Raw genomic sequence first — 17538 nt, 5'->3', positions numbered from 1 at the left:
GTTTGTATTTACTGTTGTTAATCAATGTGGTACTCACCTCACCCCTTCAAAATATTGCTCTCTTCTTCTTTTTTGCTTCTTCACCAGTCCTTTAATATCTATATAATCGAAAATCAACATGTTTTGGGACTGAGCATCTTAATAAGATGAATTCAAATCCAGATAGAAAAACATAGCAGTTCCCTGTTATCTAAAGTGCATCTTTTATGGTTACTTTAAGTTGGCCTTATAATGGCATCGAGAACAATGAGTAGTGTAAGGAGCCCTTATACATCGAGCTAAGATTTGATATCTATTGATTGAGCCTTATGTGTAGAAAGCAAAACAAAAAAAAAAAAAAAAAAAAAAAAAAAAAAAAGAGAGAAAATGCACGACAAAGTTTAAGTTTTTAGGATAACCTTCTAGTCTTCAACCGGATTAAATAAGCTTTACTTTTTCCTGTGAAGTCTATCTAACCTCCCCATTCTATAGTGTAACCTATGAATTCACATGATTTAATAGCTTTTTCCCAGACCATGTATGTATTAAAAAATCTACATGATTCAGTAGCTTTTTCCCATATATGTATTAAAAAATCTACTAAATATCTATAATTTTTTTTACTGTGAACATATTTATTATTGTATATTAACTTGAAATTACTGTTAGAACTACAAACTTTAAGTCCGGGAACCGCCATTGCCTTCATATGGCTGCCATTTGATGGAGTGGCCATTGAACAACACAAAATGTTGAAACTGTGGTGGAGCCAAAGCCTGGTGAATGATAATTATAATGTTCGTTCAATTTAGTACTAGTTTTCATGGTCAAATAAACATGAAAGTTAAATCCAAACAAGGTACTGTTAAATTGAATCCCAAGTCTAACAACAAATCCAGACTTCAACACCAAGTATATAAAATAACCAAAAACAAGAAAATTTGGTTTAAGAGTTGGGTAGGGGCCGCGCGAACGCAGGCCCCCGCTACCACAAATTATGACGTAGGCTCGACCACTTGGGCCGACCTTAGGCGGGCACCCCTCCAAAGTGCAATGGAGGTCACCAACCTAGGCCATAGGTCTTATTGATCGCCCATTGACCCCGTCCAGGTAAGTATGTTTCTTGGAGCTCCTCCGTGTTCTTTAATATCCATCCAAATCCTTATTTTCCATTGTGTCAACTGATGTGGGACAATTTACTAAATCCAATTTCTGCTTGATTTTGCTTTTTTCCCTACATCTATAGCACTCCATATAGACAACAAACAAATCTTTTAAGCTATACATCAATGTCATAGCTACAACAATGTTATGTAAACTCTGCACATATACACAAGGGTAAACTAATTATACCTGGAGCAATACAAAAGAAGAGAAACTGGTGCTACTTTGTGACTCGAAAAGCCATAGTTCTCAGGGGCTGGTCCAGAGTACTACGTGCGGGTTCACGGGAACGCAATCCACTAAATATATAAAATATTTGAATGCTAACTCAGTTATTATTGAGTAACACCCTTAATTTTATTTTATTTTTGCTAGGGTAAAAATAAGGATTTCTTTTTGCAGGTAACTGAATCGTGAAGCTGCTATGAGCTAACTACCAATATTCACATGTAAGGCCTAACCTGTTACAAATGCAATAAGGGATAAGGCATAAGAAACACCCCCACCCCCCACCCCCAAAAAAAAAAAAAAAAAAAACTGAGCGAAATTGCCAGTTACACACTTAAACTATGTGAGGGTCCTATTACCCCTTGAACTTAATTTTTCCCGTATTATTTACTCCCGTAAACTATGCGAAGGTCTTATTACCCCCCACCCCCCGAACTATGTGAGGGTCCTCTTACTCCTCTAAACTTAATTGTCAAGATTGCACTGATTTTTGTGTTTAATATGTTGTGTCCATTAAGATGATGTTATTGCACAGTTAAGTGCACTTTTGCACTGATTTTTGTATCTATGAAGTTGCATCACTCGTTTTGATATCTATAAAATTATTCTTGATATTTTGCACAGGTTTCCTTCATTTATGAAGCAGTCATACTTGTAAAGTTGGTATTTTGCAGAAGTTTCCTTCATTTGTCTGGGGTATAAAACTTGCAAAACAGCAGGCAAAACTAGACCAAAAATCCACCAAAAACTGCATCAAGACACCAGCAATAACCAACTCAACAAAATATCTAACAAAAACTTCAGATAAACAACTTTTCCACAGAGCAAAACTCTGTAAAAGAAGGCAAACATAAAGAAACTTATCAAACTAATATCCCTAAAACTGTCAATTGCAGCGTGCGTGTATCACAGCAGAGCAACTCTCTAATCCAATTGCAGCGTGCGTGTATCACAGCAAGCTCTTAGTTCAATCTCTGGGCAGCTTCCTTGGCGAGAACCCTCTCTTTGGCTTTGGTTCTGGCCTGTGACTTGGAACCCATGATACATACCACCACCCCACTTCTTTCTGCTCTACTCATACTTGTCATTGAAGTTAGCCTTAATTGCCTCCAAAATTCTGCTGAACTCCATCTTATCTTCATTCTTCACTGTAGTCAAACACAGCTGAAGCAGTTTTCTTGTGCACTAGTGCAGAAAGCCAGACGACCAACTCTATTGGGTCGACATCATGAGCAATCACTACTAACTGAGCTTTGTTCTGCTCAATAAGGTAAGCTATATGCTTAAGCCCATACTTCACGATGATGGGTTTCTGTGTTTCAGGAGTTTTTCCTTCAGCTTCAGCTTGAGCCCCTTTCACAAGACGCTCCTTTGCAGCTGTGTCCTCAGGCCTGTACTTCAGAAGCATCTTGAATAGGTTAGTAGCGAGGTTCTTGTCAAGGGTTTTGGAGAACTGGTTGAGAGCAGGAGGGACCTTCAATCGCTGCTTGAGGATCTTCTTCTTCCTTTGGAGTTGAACCCCCCGAGGCATGCACACGTTCCTTGTGAGATCCCTCTTGGGTGGAAGAGCCTCACTGATACCAAACTGCTTTGTCAATAGTGAATGATACAATTATGTTGTGGCTCAATTCAGTACTTGTTTCCATGGTCAAAATAAACAGTTTATTTGAATGAATTTTCAGTTAAAACATAGCATAAAAATTGGAAGGAAGAGTAATTGTGAGGCAAAAACAGAATCTTAATTATTATACGAGTACAATATATCATTCTACAATCCACATATACCAATAAAACATGCTTTAACAACGAATCTAGAATTCAGCCTTACAAATAACCAAAGACAAGAAATCTTTGTTTAAGAAATGGGTAGGGGCTGCGCGAACGCAGGCCCCCGCTGCCACAAATTATGACGTAGGCTCGACCACTTGGGCCGACCTTAGGCGGGCACCCCTCCAAAGTGCAATGGAGGTCACCAACCTAGGCCATGGGTCTTGTTGATCACCCATTGACCCCGTCCAGGTAAGTATGTTTCTTGTTGCTCCTTCCCATTCTTTTATATCCATTCAGATCCTTGTTTTCCTTTGTGTCAGCCGATGAGGGACAGTTTGCCCTTGATATTTTTTTTCCATTTACAGCTAACCAGATAGACAACAAACAGATCTTTTTTTTTTTTTGGTAACTAACTTTTGTATTAATCACCAGTAAAGATTTACAAAACTATAGCAAGTTGATACTCACTCGCTATTTTCTCATACTAACAACTCCAACCGACCCTAATTAGTAACTGCTACTATGTAAAGAAAAATTGTTGAATTATAAATGCAGTTCTTTGACTAGCTCTTACACTACACATAAAGGCAATTTCCGCAGCAACTGACTCCCAATTCTTGCTTTTTTGTTCAAAGATCCTCTGGTTTCTTTCTAGCCACACCAATAACACGAACTTGAAGATAGATCAATAACACAAGAAAAAGGAGCAATCTTGACCGTTATTTACCTTTCCCTTCTCGCACAATCTGACAACTTGTTTGGCATGCTCCTCCCATAATATATCATCGGCAAGATATTGATTTTGAGACCATAGTAGTCAATTTCATTATTTCCATATGGCGTGGATTAGTCAATATATTATAATATCAAACAAATGATCTCTTGTGTCATGTTGAGACTTGATTTGGGGCAAAGAACACACCCCTCCACATTCACATCAATACCCCAACGGTATTCTTTAGTAAAAGGGAAAGAATAGTTACTGCGTGGCTCGTGAGTTAGTAAGCATGTCTATCTTGTAGTTGCAACCACAAGTGAATATGGCTTTAGTATCACCGAGTTGTTGAACATAAGCTCTTCCATGGAGGTCTCTTCACCAGACCCAATTATTGTAGATAAATGGTCTTGATAAGTGACTTACCAAGATTCGGACTATGTTGGATGTGCTCAGTTATGGTTCTTGCTTCCAAAACTTTCCTCGTCATGATAGCCGGGCTATTGATTGTGTAAAGCAAATAAAACCTCATGGAATTGTTGCCCTTAGATTAATAAGCATGGATCTATCGGATCCATTTAAGAGAGAGCCTATCTTGTTTGTGCTCCAGTCCCAACAAGTTTTGGCTATAGGCAACCCTTGTTCCACAGTTGTAACCTATGAGATTGATCAAGTTGAGGCCACGGTGACGATTGTATATTTCTGTTAGAACACCCTCTCCCACGACACAAGAGCTTTTTTAGTGATGACGTTTGTTCCCGACCAAACATAACTTCGACAATATGACTCAATAGCTTTAAGAACCTTGCTTGGAATGATAAATAGACCGAGCCCAATAAGCTTGGATAAAAAAAAAAAAAAAAAAAATAACCGCTTGTACAGTTGTACCCTACATTTTGTTAAGGACAATTTTTTTTTTTTAACACTTTAACCCAAGAAGAGATTTTTTCATTTTATTTTCTCAATTAAAGGTAGCCATTGGACCATCTCTCAATTATAATTATGGTGGATAAAGGCACCCCTAGATATTTAAAAGGAAGGTCACCACAAGAGTAACCAAGAAGAGATAGGATACTGTTTTGAACAGCTGGGGGAGTTCCTCCAAAATACACCGAGCTTTTCCCCAAGTTTGCTTGTAGACTTCTAAAGATATATTGAGAGAAGGAGTGAAAGCATCTTTGGATTGCTAAAAGAGGGAACATCTTTCCTTTTTTGGCAAACAATAAGGTCATCCAAAACTTAGGTAGTGATCCCAAGTTTAGAGCACCTAGGGTGAAATTTGAATTGGTCATTTTCTCTCTTTCAGATTGTTTCTTCCCATCTTTACCATACTTGGGAAAATTTAAAAAAAAAAAATCCTTCTGAATTCTAGTACGAGGAAATCATGTAATCCAATTTTAGTGAAAAAGTCATGTATCTAGTTGTACTGGGATTAAGGGTGTTGTGTAGAACCTGATGTTAACAAAAATGTATGATTACTGCAAAATTTGTTGTACTTATGATGTGCGCTCCTCTTTGGGTAATGTGATATTTTCCTTTTCATTTTTTTTTTCTTATAACCGTGGTGGGGTCCATTTTTAATAAAATAATAAAATCGGACAAGTTAAATGTGTAATCGACTAGTTCTACGAGGTATCCTGCTACTTCTCACCAACAGAGGTACCAATTAATATTGTCTACCAAGTCATGAACAGATAGAAAGAAATCACCTAGTATTTTTTATCTCTGTTGAAATTTAAACTTGACACCTCCTGGTTCTCAACTCACATCAATAATCACTAGGCGACGCACTTGAACGCAACTTATTCATAATTAACACAAGAAAAAGGATCAATCTTGACAATAGGTTAGTAGTTGATATTACTATACTATCATGGAAACAACTCTGACAACTTGTTTGGATGGCTGTTACTCATAGTTTTTCCATAATATATCATCTTGTAATGTATTTACTTTCAGAGTACAATGAAAATGTCAATTTCATTATATTCAGACTATTTTACTGCGCCCTAACGAAGATGCATCAATATATTATAATATCAGAATCCAAATGAACATTATTTTACGACTCTATAAGACACATGAAATAAATGTTGAAACTTAGAATTGTTGGGGGTACTCAAAGAAGAGAACCCCTCCAAATATTGGTCATATGCCCCTAATTGCAACGCGCAAACGGTATTCTTTAGTAAAAGGCGAAAGAATAGTTCGCTTTGTGCTCACTGCGTGGCTGCATGAGTTTTTAAGCTCATGTCTGCTTCCTTTTTATATTGTGATAAAGTTTGTATTCACTGTTGTTAATCGATGTGGTAATCACCTCACCCCTTCAAAATATTGCTCTCTTCACCAGTCCTTCAATATATAATCGAAAATCAACATGTTTTGGGACTGAGCATCTTTAATAAGATGAATTCAAATGCAGGTAGAAAAAAATAGCAGTTTCCTGTTATTTAAATTGCATCTTTTATGGTTACTTTAAGTTGGCCTTATAATGGCATCGAGTGTAAGGAGCCATATACATCGAGCTAAGATTTTGATAGCCGTATCTATCGATTGAGCGGGAAAGCAAATAAAATGCGATAAAATGTACACAAAGGTTTGGATTTTAGAATAACCGACTAGTCTTCAACCAGATTAAATAAGTTTTATTTGAGAAGTCTATCTAAACTCCCCATTTAAGAGAGAAATTTTGATTGAGAATTATTGGTAACACAATCGAATTGCTGCCAGAGCCATCAAGGCAACCCTTCATAGGAGGCGGATCTATAGTGTAACCTATGAATTCACATGATTCACTTTTTTCTAGACGAAATCTACTAAATATCTATAAATATTTTAGGGTGAACAGTTGTATATTAACTTGAAATTACTGTTAGAACTACAAGCTTTAAATCCTGGAACTGACCATTGCCTTCACATGGCTGCCATTGAACAACTCAAAATGTTGAAAGAGTGGTGGAGCCACAGCTAGATTCTCAAAGTTGATCTTTTTTTTTTGGTCCATGTAATGGTTAATGTCGATTATAATGTTCGTTCAATTCAGTACTGGTTTTCATGGTCAAATAACATGAAAGTTCAATCCAAACAACGTACTGTTAAATTGAACTCCAAATTTAACAAAAACACCAGATTTCAACAAGTAAACAACAACAACAACAACAACAACAACAACAACAACAACAACCAAATGGAAGACTTTGAAGATATTTCCATGACCGAATATGATGTGGGGAAATTAACGAAATGGTTCAAAATTGGTGATTTTATTATTCTAATATTTTTGTACAACTCATGTATTATTTGCAAGTTAAAAAAATACAACTTGCAAATAAATGTTATCCAAGAATAAAAGAATAAAAATATGGCTCATTGAGCTTACTTCTATTTACTTGTGTTCAAGACTTTTATTAAGTTAGGAATATACCTAAAATATACAGAATATACTTATAAGTATATTAAGTTATATAGTATACTTAAACATATAAGTATATATAGTATATATACTATATATAAGTATATATATATATAAGTAAGTATATATAGTATATATATTAAGTTATACATATATTTAGTATATATAGTATATATGTATATATAGTATATATATTGTACTATATATAAGTATATATAGTATATAGTATATATATATACATATATATATTAAGTTATACACATATTTAGTATATATATTAAGGTATATATAGTATATATGTATATATATTAAGTTATACATATATTTAGTATATATATTAAGTTATACATATATATAGTATATATATTAAGTTATATATATATATATAAGTATATGTAAGTTATACATATATATGTATAACCTAATATATATATAGTATATATATTAAGTTATACATATATTTAGTATATATATTAAGTATATATAGTCCAAACACATATTTAGTATATATATTAAGTATATATAGTATATATAGTATATATGTATATATATTAAGTTATACATATATTTAGTATATATATTAAGTTATACATATATATATGTATAACTTACATATACTTATATATATGTATAACTTAATATATATACTATATATATGTATAACTTAATATATATATTAAGTTATACATATATATAAGTATATGTAAGTTATACATATATATGTATAACTTAATATATATATATAGTATATATATTAAGTTATACATATATTTAGTATATATATTAAGTATATATAGTATATATGTATATATAGTATATATATTAAGTTATACCTATATATAAGTATATATAGTATATAGTACATATATATACATATATATAGTATATATATTAAGTTATACACATATTTAGTATATATATTAAGTATATATAGTATATATGTATATATTAATATATATTGTATACATATATTTAGTATATATATTAAGTTATACATATATATAGTATATATATTAAGTTATACATATATATAAGTATATATAGTATATAAGTATATATACTATATATATTAAGTTATACATATATATAAGTATATGTAAGTTATACATATATATGTATACGAAAACGCCATTCTCGTATTCGAGATGCTTCGTTAGTCGGTAAATATTTAAACTTTAATTATAAAGTTGTATAACATATATAAATATACCTACAATATACAAATAAATACTATAATATATATATATAATACAAAAAACAAAAAAAAATATATTTTAAACACTCCAAACCGGACGGCGTTTGGAGTTTAAAACTAAAACCGCTACGAGTCTCATCGATCAAGACTATGTCATCCGCGAAAAGCATACACCATGGCACCTCGTTGACACCTTGAATATGGCGTCAGATTCTCAAAGTTGATCTTTTTTTTTTGTCCATGTAATGGTTAATGAAAGTTGATCTTTTTTTTTTTTTGGGTCCATGTAATGGTTAATGTCGATTATAATGTTCGTTCAATTCAGTACTGGTTTTCATGGTCAATTAACATGAAAGTTCAATCCAAACAACGTACTGTTAAATTGAACTCCAAATTTAACAAAAACACCAGATTTCAACAAGTAAACAACAGCTAGAAAATTTGGTTTAAAAATTGGGTAGGGGCCGCGCGAACGCAGGCCCCCGCTGCCACAAATTATGACGTAGGCTCGACCACTTGGGCCGACCTTAGGCGAGCACCCTTCCAAAGTGCAATGGAAGTCACCAACCTAGGCCATGGGCCTTATTGATCACCCATTGACCCCGTCCAGGTAAGTATGTTTCTTGGAGCTCCTTGCTATTGTTTTATATCCATCCAAACCTTTGTTTCCTTTGTCTCAGCCGGTGAGGGATATCTTACTAAATCCACTTTCTGCTTATAGCACTCCATATAGACAACAAACAAATCTTTTCAGCTATACATCAATGTCATAGCTACGGCTATATTAAGTAAACTCTGTACACACGTGCTCAACAAGGGTATACTAATTATAGCTGGATCAATACAAAAGAAGAGAAATGGGAGCTACTTTTTGACTTGAAAAGCCATAGTTCTCAAGGGCGGATCCAGAGTAATACATGCGGGTTCACGAGAACGCAGTCCATTAAATATCTAGAAATATTTGAATGCTAACTCAATTATTATTGAGCAACAACGTTAGTTTTAAATTTTATATTTGCAAGAAACAAAAAAGAATTTCTTTATGCAGGCAACTGAATCGTGAAGCTTCAATGAGCTAACTACCAATATTCACATGTAAGACATAACCTGCTACAAATGCAATAGGGAATAAGGCTCCCCCGAACTATATGAAGCTATTCATTACACACTTAAACTATGCGAGAGTCCTATTACCCCTGAACTTAATTTTTCCGTATTATTTACTCCCCTAAACTATGCGAAGGTCATATTACCCTCGTGAACTATGTGAGGATCCTATTACTCCTCTAAACTTAATTGTCAAGATTGCATGGCTTTTGTGTTTAATATGTTGTGTCCATTAAGATGATGTTATTGCACAGTTAAGTGCACTTTGCACTGATTTTTGTATCTATGAAGTTGCATCGCTCGTTTTGATATCTATAAAATTATTCTTGAAATTTTGCACAGGTTTCCTTCATTTATGAAGCAGTCATACTTGAAAGTTGGTATTTTGCACAAGTTTCCTTCATTTATCTCGTGTATAAAACTTGCAAAACAGCAGGCAAAACTAGACCAAAAATCCACCAAAAACTGCATCAAGACACCAGCAATAACCAACTCAACAAAATATCACAAAAACTTCACATAAACAACTCTTCGACAGAGCAAAACTATGTAAAAGAAGGCAAACATAAAGAAACTTATCAAACTAATATCCCTAAAACTGTCAAGCATGTGAACCAAACACAAAAAATAGCAGAGCAACTCTCTAATCCAGTTGCAGTGCGTATCACAGCAAGCTCTTAGTTCAATCTCTGGGCAGCTTACCTGGCGAGAACCCTCTCTTTCGCTTTGGTCCTGGCCTGTGACTTGGAACCCATGATACACACCACCGCCCCACTTCTTTCTCCTCTCCTCATACTTGTCATTGAAGTAAGCCTTAATTGCCTCCAAAATTCTGCTGAACTCCGTCATATCTTCATTCTTCACTGTAGTCCAACACAGCTGAAGCAGTTTTCTTGTGCACTATCGATCCTAGACGTGCTTTCCCCTTGACAATGCAGTAACGAATTTCCATCTTTCTGCATAGTGCAGGAAGCCAGACAACGAACTCTATTGGGTCCACATCATGAGCAATCACAACTAACTGAGCTTTGTTCTGCTCAATAAGGTAAGTTATGTGCATAAGCCCATACTTCACGATGATGGGTTTCTTTTGTTTCAGGAGTTTTTCCTTCAGCTTCAGCTTGAGCCTATTCACAAGACGCTCCTTCTTTGCAGCTGTGTCCTCAGGCCTGTAGTTCAGAAGCATCTTGAATAGGTTAGTAGCGAGGTTCTTGTCAAGGGTTTTGGAGAACGGGTTGAGAGCAGGAGGGACCTTCAATCGCTGCTTGAGAATCCTTTTCTTCCTTTGGAGTTGAACCCCCCGAGACATGCACACGTTCCTTGTGAGATCCCTCTTGGGTGGAAGAGCCTCACTGATACCAAACTGCTTTGGCCGCTTGTCGAACACTGGATTGGCCATATTCTTCGCCTCCTCCGGTTTCTTCTTTGGAGCCATTTTTCTTGAGATGGCGACTGGAGGAACCACAGCAGCAGGTACTGGACCAAAACTCCACCAAAAACTGGACCAAAATAATTCGGGGGTGTAAACAATACGAAAAAAACTAAGTTCGGGGGAGGGGGTTGGGTTACATTACCCTCGCATAGTTTAGGGATGTAAATAAGAACGCATTTTATATAACGTTTTTAAGAGTCGAGCAAGGTTGTGGAGAGTTGATATATCTCCTTCCTTCTTAAATAGAACCACCATTGTCTTTTTTTAGCCTTCCACCCTAAAGAAGAAAAACATAAAGGAGCAATCCTTGGACTATTTCAACCTGTTATAGTGCAACATTTTAGTCACTCAGAGTATTCATTGACAAATTGTTCACCAAAGTTACTTTTCTTGTCATGTCTTACTTTAATTTGCTTTTTTTCCTATTACATTTAATCTTTTCAATTATTTGACTCAACAATAATGAGAAAATAAGTTTAGAAGAGTATATTCAAAGGAACATAAAACGAACGGTAGAGATACACGAAAGAGCAATTGATTGGACAACCCAACATGCAAGAGAAGTGCAACGGATACATAGAGAACGAAAAACTGCACTACACAAAAAGACCTTTTTAGTATAAGCATCAAAACACGAACAACAATCTCAGCTAACTCAATGTGATTCCCAGGAGATCTCTAACTCAAAATAGCTGTAACCAGCACCTGACGCGATCGCAACACCTTAATCTGAAAAAATGTAAAATAGGAGGAGAATTTATCAACTTAGTGAACAGAACGGTAACACAATCCAAGGCCAAACTGCGGCATACTTTAAAACACGCATGATGACAAAACAATTTATAACTGGTCTCAAGCCAGCACTATGTCTATAATGCGTACACAACGTGGTGAGTATATAATACACACACACAGAGGCGGATCTAGGATTTGAAGTTTCCGGGTGCCATGCGTCATTAAATCAATTTCGGTTTCGTATCGGGTTATTCGTCTTTTCAGGCTTTGATTCGGGTTTTTTATCTTTTCAGATGAATTATTTGTTTATAGCATCACACCCCACATTCGGCTGAGATCATGAAGTGAAAAAAACATAAAACTTCCAATAATATTACTAATATCATCGACTGAGATCATGAAATGAAAAAAACATAAAACTTCCAATAAGATTACTAATATCATAAATATCCATCATTCATTTAAACTAAGTCAATTGGAAGTAAAAGAAAAAGAAAGAGATTAGAAGCTCTTGCAGATGCTGTAGCCTGTAAGTTAAGTTTTTTTTTTTTTTTTTTTTTTTTTTAAAAAGTGTTGTTGCCGTGGTTCGATCCCACACTTCCAAGCACAGAAGCTTGGCCCACTCGCCCTTCACAAGTGGCACTACGGTAACCTTTTGTTATCCGGGTGCCACTTTAATTATTTAGCATGTGTTATATATATACACCTATATATACATAGGGTTTCGTCGGAAGCTTGCAGGTGGCGTGGCATCCTCACCAGCCTTAGTGGATCCTCCCATGCACACACACACACACGTGCACAATAACTTATTCATATATTATGAAGTAGACTTAGTAGGCGTTTGGCCATAGATTCCAAAAAAAAGATCACTTCATTTGGAATTAATGGAATTGGAGTTGATGATGGAGCTGTGTTTGGTTATACTTCTTGCAAAGAATATTTAGAATAATGTTCATGCTCGAACATACTCGAAATACAACTTCAAAAGTGAAACGTGAGTTGGAAAACAGGTCATAAGCTGTTTTCCAAATTTGAAACGCAACTTCAAGTTGAATTTGGAATTTCCATGGCCAAACACTGATTTTCAAATAAAGTGAATAGTTTTTGTGGCCAAACAGGTCCTTATAGTTCATACTTACATCAACACATGCATTTAGCTCTAATTTTTTTTACCGGTACCTGTAAAAAAATCTTTTATCTGCTTTCACACTGCAAATACACATAGAAATCATAACACCGCCCCTGCCAATTACCTGAAAACCAGAAGTGTCAAGGAAAACCATAACTCTAGGCTATTTGATTATCCTCCTCCCTCAACATTTAACTCTTGCTTCTTATTCAATTTATCTAGTCTTTAAGATCAATCGTTTGAACCTCAACTTTTGTTTGATAACTAGTTAGGGCTCAATCTTGTGTTTAAATGAATTATATCCATGTCCTCGTGGGAATGATACTCTACTCACTTATATTACTTGTGCAATCACGCACTCTTGCATGTGTGCTGGAAGCAAACAAGTTTTTGGTACCATTATCAATAGGAACTAGAAACTGGGTCTTAATTTCAGCAGATAAATTTTTTAATAGTGAAGATCACTCACAATGTTTTTCATAAAAAAATAACCAAATGCAATAATCCTTTTTGATTATTAATCCAAATGCAAGAATAATTATCAATCAAAGCAAAGGCAGAATTAAGTGTGAACTGATCCCTATTCCTCCAAGTAGATAACTTGGTATTCAACCAAGTGCACCATTTAGTCTTTTTAGAGCATGGTGTCAGATAATATCATATCAATTCTAGGAAATATGTACGTAAAATACCTAGACCATGGTTTCACGTGCACCATAAAATAGGCTATATATTCGCCCCTGAAGCAAGGTAACATACATCTATTTCCACGGTCTCATACATCAAACAGAACAAGTTAAAAGGGAAACTTGCATGATTTTTGTGGACTCTTATCAAGAAAGAACTACACTTATGTTTTTAGCACGCTAAAACATGCATACAGTGGAAGAAGCACAAAAGAGATACTCCCTCCGTCTCAAATTATTTGTCGTAGTTGCTAAAAATAGTTGTCTCACATTATTTGTTGTTTTAGAAGTTCAAGGCACTATGAATTATTTTTTCCTATTTTACCCTTAGTAGAATTTTGTCATCATTGGAGATGACACATAAAAGAGTAAACATTTAATGGAGAGATTATAAATAGACAAAAATAAGGGTAAAGTTAGTCAAATACCCCTACTAATTAGTATTTCTTAAGAAGCGTGTAAAACAAAAAAGAGACATAATTTGAGACGGAGGGAGTACTAGATACCTTCCGACTCACACCCTTCACCAAGCATTCTTCGCGTACCCCAATTCTGCACCGAAATAGATCTGTTACTAAATGTTATTGAACAATCAAAGGTGGTGTGTATATTTGCTAATAGAAATAAGACTAAAAGTGTATTCAGGAACAAATAACACAAAAGTCAAGATTTTAACCATACCTGGCCAGAAAGGCCCATGTTGCTAAGACTAATCTTCTGATAATTCGAGCACTCTGATATTCTCCTTATATGATGCCGAAAATAATTAACAATATATCATTTGGTTCTGCTATTTAACAATATAGCTTGGTTGCCTTGGTGCATATTTTAGCTGGAAGCTGCTGTCTGTGCACATTTCAGCCTTCTCCCTTGGCTGAAGGATAGAGCAAACCAGAACAGTTCTGATAGTTGAGTGAATAGCCAGAGTTAGTGAAGTTTCAGTTCTATCTGCACAAATACCCAAAATTAGTTCAATAAATCTTTTGAAGAGAGCAGCCTACAAAGCTTGTAAAGAAATATACAAATAAATGAACAAAACTTAACCTACAGTGTAAATCAATATGAAGTCTTGTGATATTTGCAAGAATTCTTCCCCCCTCAGTGAGATTCCAACTTAAAGCGTGTTCTAGACAAAAAGAGGACCTTTTTACTTTCTCAAAAAAAGGGACTTTTGTCAAGGAAGCTCAGCAAGTACCATCAGAGCAATTTTCTACTAAAGCATAGCAAAGTAAATAAGCTAAACATTGGTTGATCCTACTTGTTAAGTGAGTTATAAGGTTTTTTACCCTTCATGTAATATGAAGTCAAACTGCATCATAGTATCCTCCTCACTGATATCTCATATCACAACGTCTTAGCCTGACTATGATGGCTACCCCAACGACGTCGATGAGCTCTCCTCTTTCTCCCATCCAGTTTTTCCTTAGCTTTTTCGTTCAAGTCTCTTTCACCACGTCTCTTGTACATCTTGAAAGTCATATTTCTCTCTTCAGCCATCTTCCGCACCCTTTCTGTAATCTCTGCAGCAATCTGTCTATTATAAAGCTTCCTTAGACCCCTCATAAGCTTGGCAAATGTGTCTGGCTGAGGCATCAAACCAGCATCCATCATATCTAAACAATACGTACAAGCCTCTTTCACGTGTCCGTTTGAAAACAATGCATGAATCCAAATAGTCCATGCAGACACATTAAGCTCGCATCCTTTGGTCGTTATGCAACTCCACACATCTTTACTTAGTTCGAGTTTTTCCGCTCGTAACAAAGTATTCAATAGGTCCTTCAGAGTACCATATTGAGGAGCACAAAAAAGACCTCTCCCGATCATTTCTTTAAAGTGATCACAAGCTTCTACGAGACGCCCTTGCTCAACAAAACCATTAATCATAATGATAAACGTGTCAACCCCCGGACTAATCCCATTTGCTTCTATTTGGTTCCATACTTGAACACCTTCATCAATTTCCCCTAATTTACAAGCTAAACGAATTACTATATTATAGATGTTAAGGTCCGGAGGTATACCAATCTTTTCCATTTCCTTCACAAGTTCCAAACACTCTTCCAACTCTTCCTTCTTCTCATGTGCCAACATTATAGGCAAATAAGTAGTTTGATTCGGGTTAAACCCTTTCTGCAGCATAGTATCGAGAAGTTCATAACCTTTTTCAATCTTTCCCCACTTACAAAATCCACTTATCAAAGTAGTATACGTTACAACATCAACTTCACATCCACTTCTCTCCATATCTAAGTATACCCGCATAGCTTCCTCCATCTTATCCTGCAAACAAAGAGCCTGAATTACTATCGTATACGAAGTTCCATTCGGGTTACAACCTTTTCTTCTCATCTCTAACAAAAGATCAAACGCATCTGCCATTTTCCTCGCCACCGCATAACCATTAAGCAAATTATTATAAACCACAATGTCAGGCTCAAAACCCGCCTCCCTCATCTTCACCAACAAGACTTTCGCTTCCATAAGCTTCCCTTCTTTACACCAACCATACAACAACGACGTAAAATGCTTTATCGTAGGGCTAAACCTACTAAACCTCATTTCATCGAACAACTTAGCCGCCTCTTTTACACTACCATTTTTACACAAAGCATCCAACAAACACCCGAAAACATACTCATCCGGCTCAACACCATATTTAGGCATTTCATCCAACACTTCAATCGCTTTTTTCACCATTCTCGCCGAGGCAAATCTCCTCATTAAAACAATGAACACTTCTGGTGTTAAAAACTGAGGATTTTCTTTCCTCATTTCTTCAACAAGTGCCCATACAGTACCAAACTGTCTCATTTTACCTAATATTTTCACCATTGCTTTATACACATCATAACTATGCTTATAACCAGGTTGCTTAGATGCCCATACAAAGAATCTAAACCCTAAATTCCCAGCATCACCACAACGATTTAATACGCGTTCGGTTAATCCTGAACGAGCTACAACACCAGATTCTAACAAAGCTAGTTCAAGTTTTGGAACCCTTGAATGAAATTTTCTTAAAATTCTATAAACTTTCTCTACATCACCTGAAAATTCATCATTTTGAGGAGAACTTAAAAGGGTAGTTTGGGAATGTGAAAAAGATTTACCCTTTGAACAAAATGAGTGAAATTTTCTTGAAATTCCATAAACTGTAGCAGAAAATTCATCATTTTGAGGAGAATTTAAAAGGGTAGTTTTGGAATGTAAAAAAGATTCACCCTTTGAAGAACTAGAGTGAAATTTTCTTGAAATTCTATAAACTTTAGCTGAAAATTCATCATTTTGAGTAGAATTTAAAGGGGTAGTTTGGGAATGCAAAAAAGATTTAAACTTTGAAGAAACTAAGGTTTTTGGAACACTACAATGAAATTTTCTTGAAATTTTATTAACTTTTTCTACATCAGCTGAAAATTCATCATTTTGAGAAGGAATTAAAAGGGTAGTTTGCGAATGGTAAAAAGATATACCCTTTGAAGAACTAGAGTGAAATTTTCTTGAAATTGTATAAACTTTCTCTACATCACCTGAAAATTCATCATTTGATGAAGAACTTAAAAGGGTAGTTTGGGAATGTAAAAAAGATTTACCCTTTGAAGAAATTGAGGAATTTTCCGGTAGAATATGCAGTGAATAAGCTGCACGGAAGCTCACTGGAGAACGCAAAAGAGTGATAGTTTTCAACATTTGTATTTTGGTTGAAATTATTGAGGGTTTTGCCATAAGTAGTCGTTTTGGCATACCATTTGAGAGGCTGATTTTATATTTGATTTTAAATTCTAATAAACTAAATATACCGCTCATTATACTTTGAGGTCAAATATATTAAATATATCTAAATATACCTCATTCATTAATTAAAGTTATACAAGATGAACATTCAATCCCATGTGACTGTCACGTATTTCATGAGATAGAAGAAAATTTTAGTGGTGGAAGAATAAATAAATGGGAGGCTAAAATGGGTTAGAGGTGTTAAG

The 17538-nt window shown here is 35.2% G+C and overlaps 2 protein-coding genes, 4 non-coding genes and 1 pseudogene across 9 annotated transcripts; all 7 read right to left on the bottom strand.

Annotated features, from left to right (window-relative positions):
• Positions 1-936: 936 nt before the first annotated feature.
• Positions 937-1097, bottom strand: LOC132035597 (U1 spliceosomal RNA). The gene has a single exon (XR_009409332.1). It is a non-coding gene; the product is annotated as a U1 spliceosomal RNA (small nuclear RNA).
• A 1412-nt stretch (positions 1098-2509) lies between these two features.
• Positions 2510-2902, bottom strand: LOC132034715 (large ribosomal subunit protein eL8z-like). The gene has a single exon (XM_059425083.1). It carries the CDS (start codon positions 2900-2902, stop codon positions 2510-2512), a length of 393 nt encoding a protein of 130 aa, XP_059281066.1.
• Positions 2903-3237: 335 nt separating this feature from the next.
• LOC132035592 (U1 spliceosomal RNA) lies at positions 3238-3398 on the bottom strand. Its single transcript, XR_009409328.1, has one exon. It is a non-coding gene; the product is annotated as a U1 spliceosomal RNA (small nuclear RNA).
• A 2572-nt stretch (positions 3399-5970) lies between these two features.
• Positions 5971-6089, bottom strand: LOC132035618 (U5 spliceosomal RNA). The gene has a single exon (XR_009409348.1). It is a non-coding gene; the product is annotated as a U5 spliceosomal RNA (small nuclear RNA).
• Positions 6090-8920: 2831 nt separating this feature from the next.
• LOC132035594 (U1 spliceosomal RNA) lies at positions 8921-9081 on the bottom strand. Its single transcript, XR_009409330.1, has one exon. It is a non-coding gene; the product is annotated as a U1 spliceosomal RNA (small nuclear RNA).
• Positions 9082-9940: 859 nt separating this feature from the next.
• LOC132032829 (large ribosomal subunit protein eL8y-like) lies at positions 9941-14377 on the bottom strand (annotated as a pseudogene).
• LOC132032828 (pentatricopeptide repeat-containing protein At3g49730-like) lies at positions 10522-17251 on the bottom strand. Of its 4 annotated transcripts, XM_059422583.1 has the most exons (8): positions 17086-17251; positions 14842-16965; positions 14604-14681; positions 14237-14503; positions 14062-14123; positions 11613-11731; positions 10823-11069; positions 10522-10739 (listed from the first exon to the last, which is right to left on the bottom strand). In XM_059422583.1, exons 1-2 carry the CDS (start codon positions 17243-17245, stop codon positions 14900-14902), a joined length of 2226 nt encoding a protein of 741 aa, XP_059278566.1. In that variant the 5' UTR covers positions 17246-17251; the 3' UTR covers positions 10522-10739; positions 10823-11069; positions 11613-11731; positions 14062-14123; positions 14237-14503; positions 14604-14681; positions 14842-14899. The 4 variants fall into 4 exon arrangements, with proteins under 4 accessions (XP_059278566.1, XP_059278564.1, XP_059278567.1 ...); XM_059422581.1 differs by lacking the exon at positions 14604-14681 and having other exon boundaries at positions 10823-11046; XM_059422584.1 differs by lacking the exons at positions 11613-11731; positions 14604-14681 and having other exon boundaries at positions 10823-11046; positions 14070-14123.
• Positions 17252-17538: the final 287 nt, after the last annotated feature.

The sequence above is a fragment of the Lycium ferocissimum genome, chromosome 10, assembly GCF_029784015.1.
Source record: "Lycium ferocissimum isolate CSIRO_LF1 chromosome 10, AGI_CSIRO_Lferr_CH_V1, whole genome shotgun sequence".
Taxonomy (NCBI): Eukaryota; Viridiplantae; Streptophyta; class Magnoliopsida; order Solanales; family Solanaceae; genus Lycium; species Lycium ferocissimum.
The sequence above is the reverse complement of the archived record's forward strand: the minus strand, read 5'-3'. Positions and strand labels throughout refer to the sequence as shown.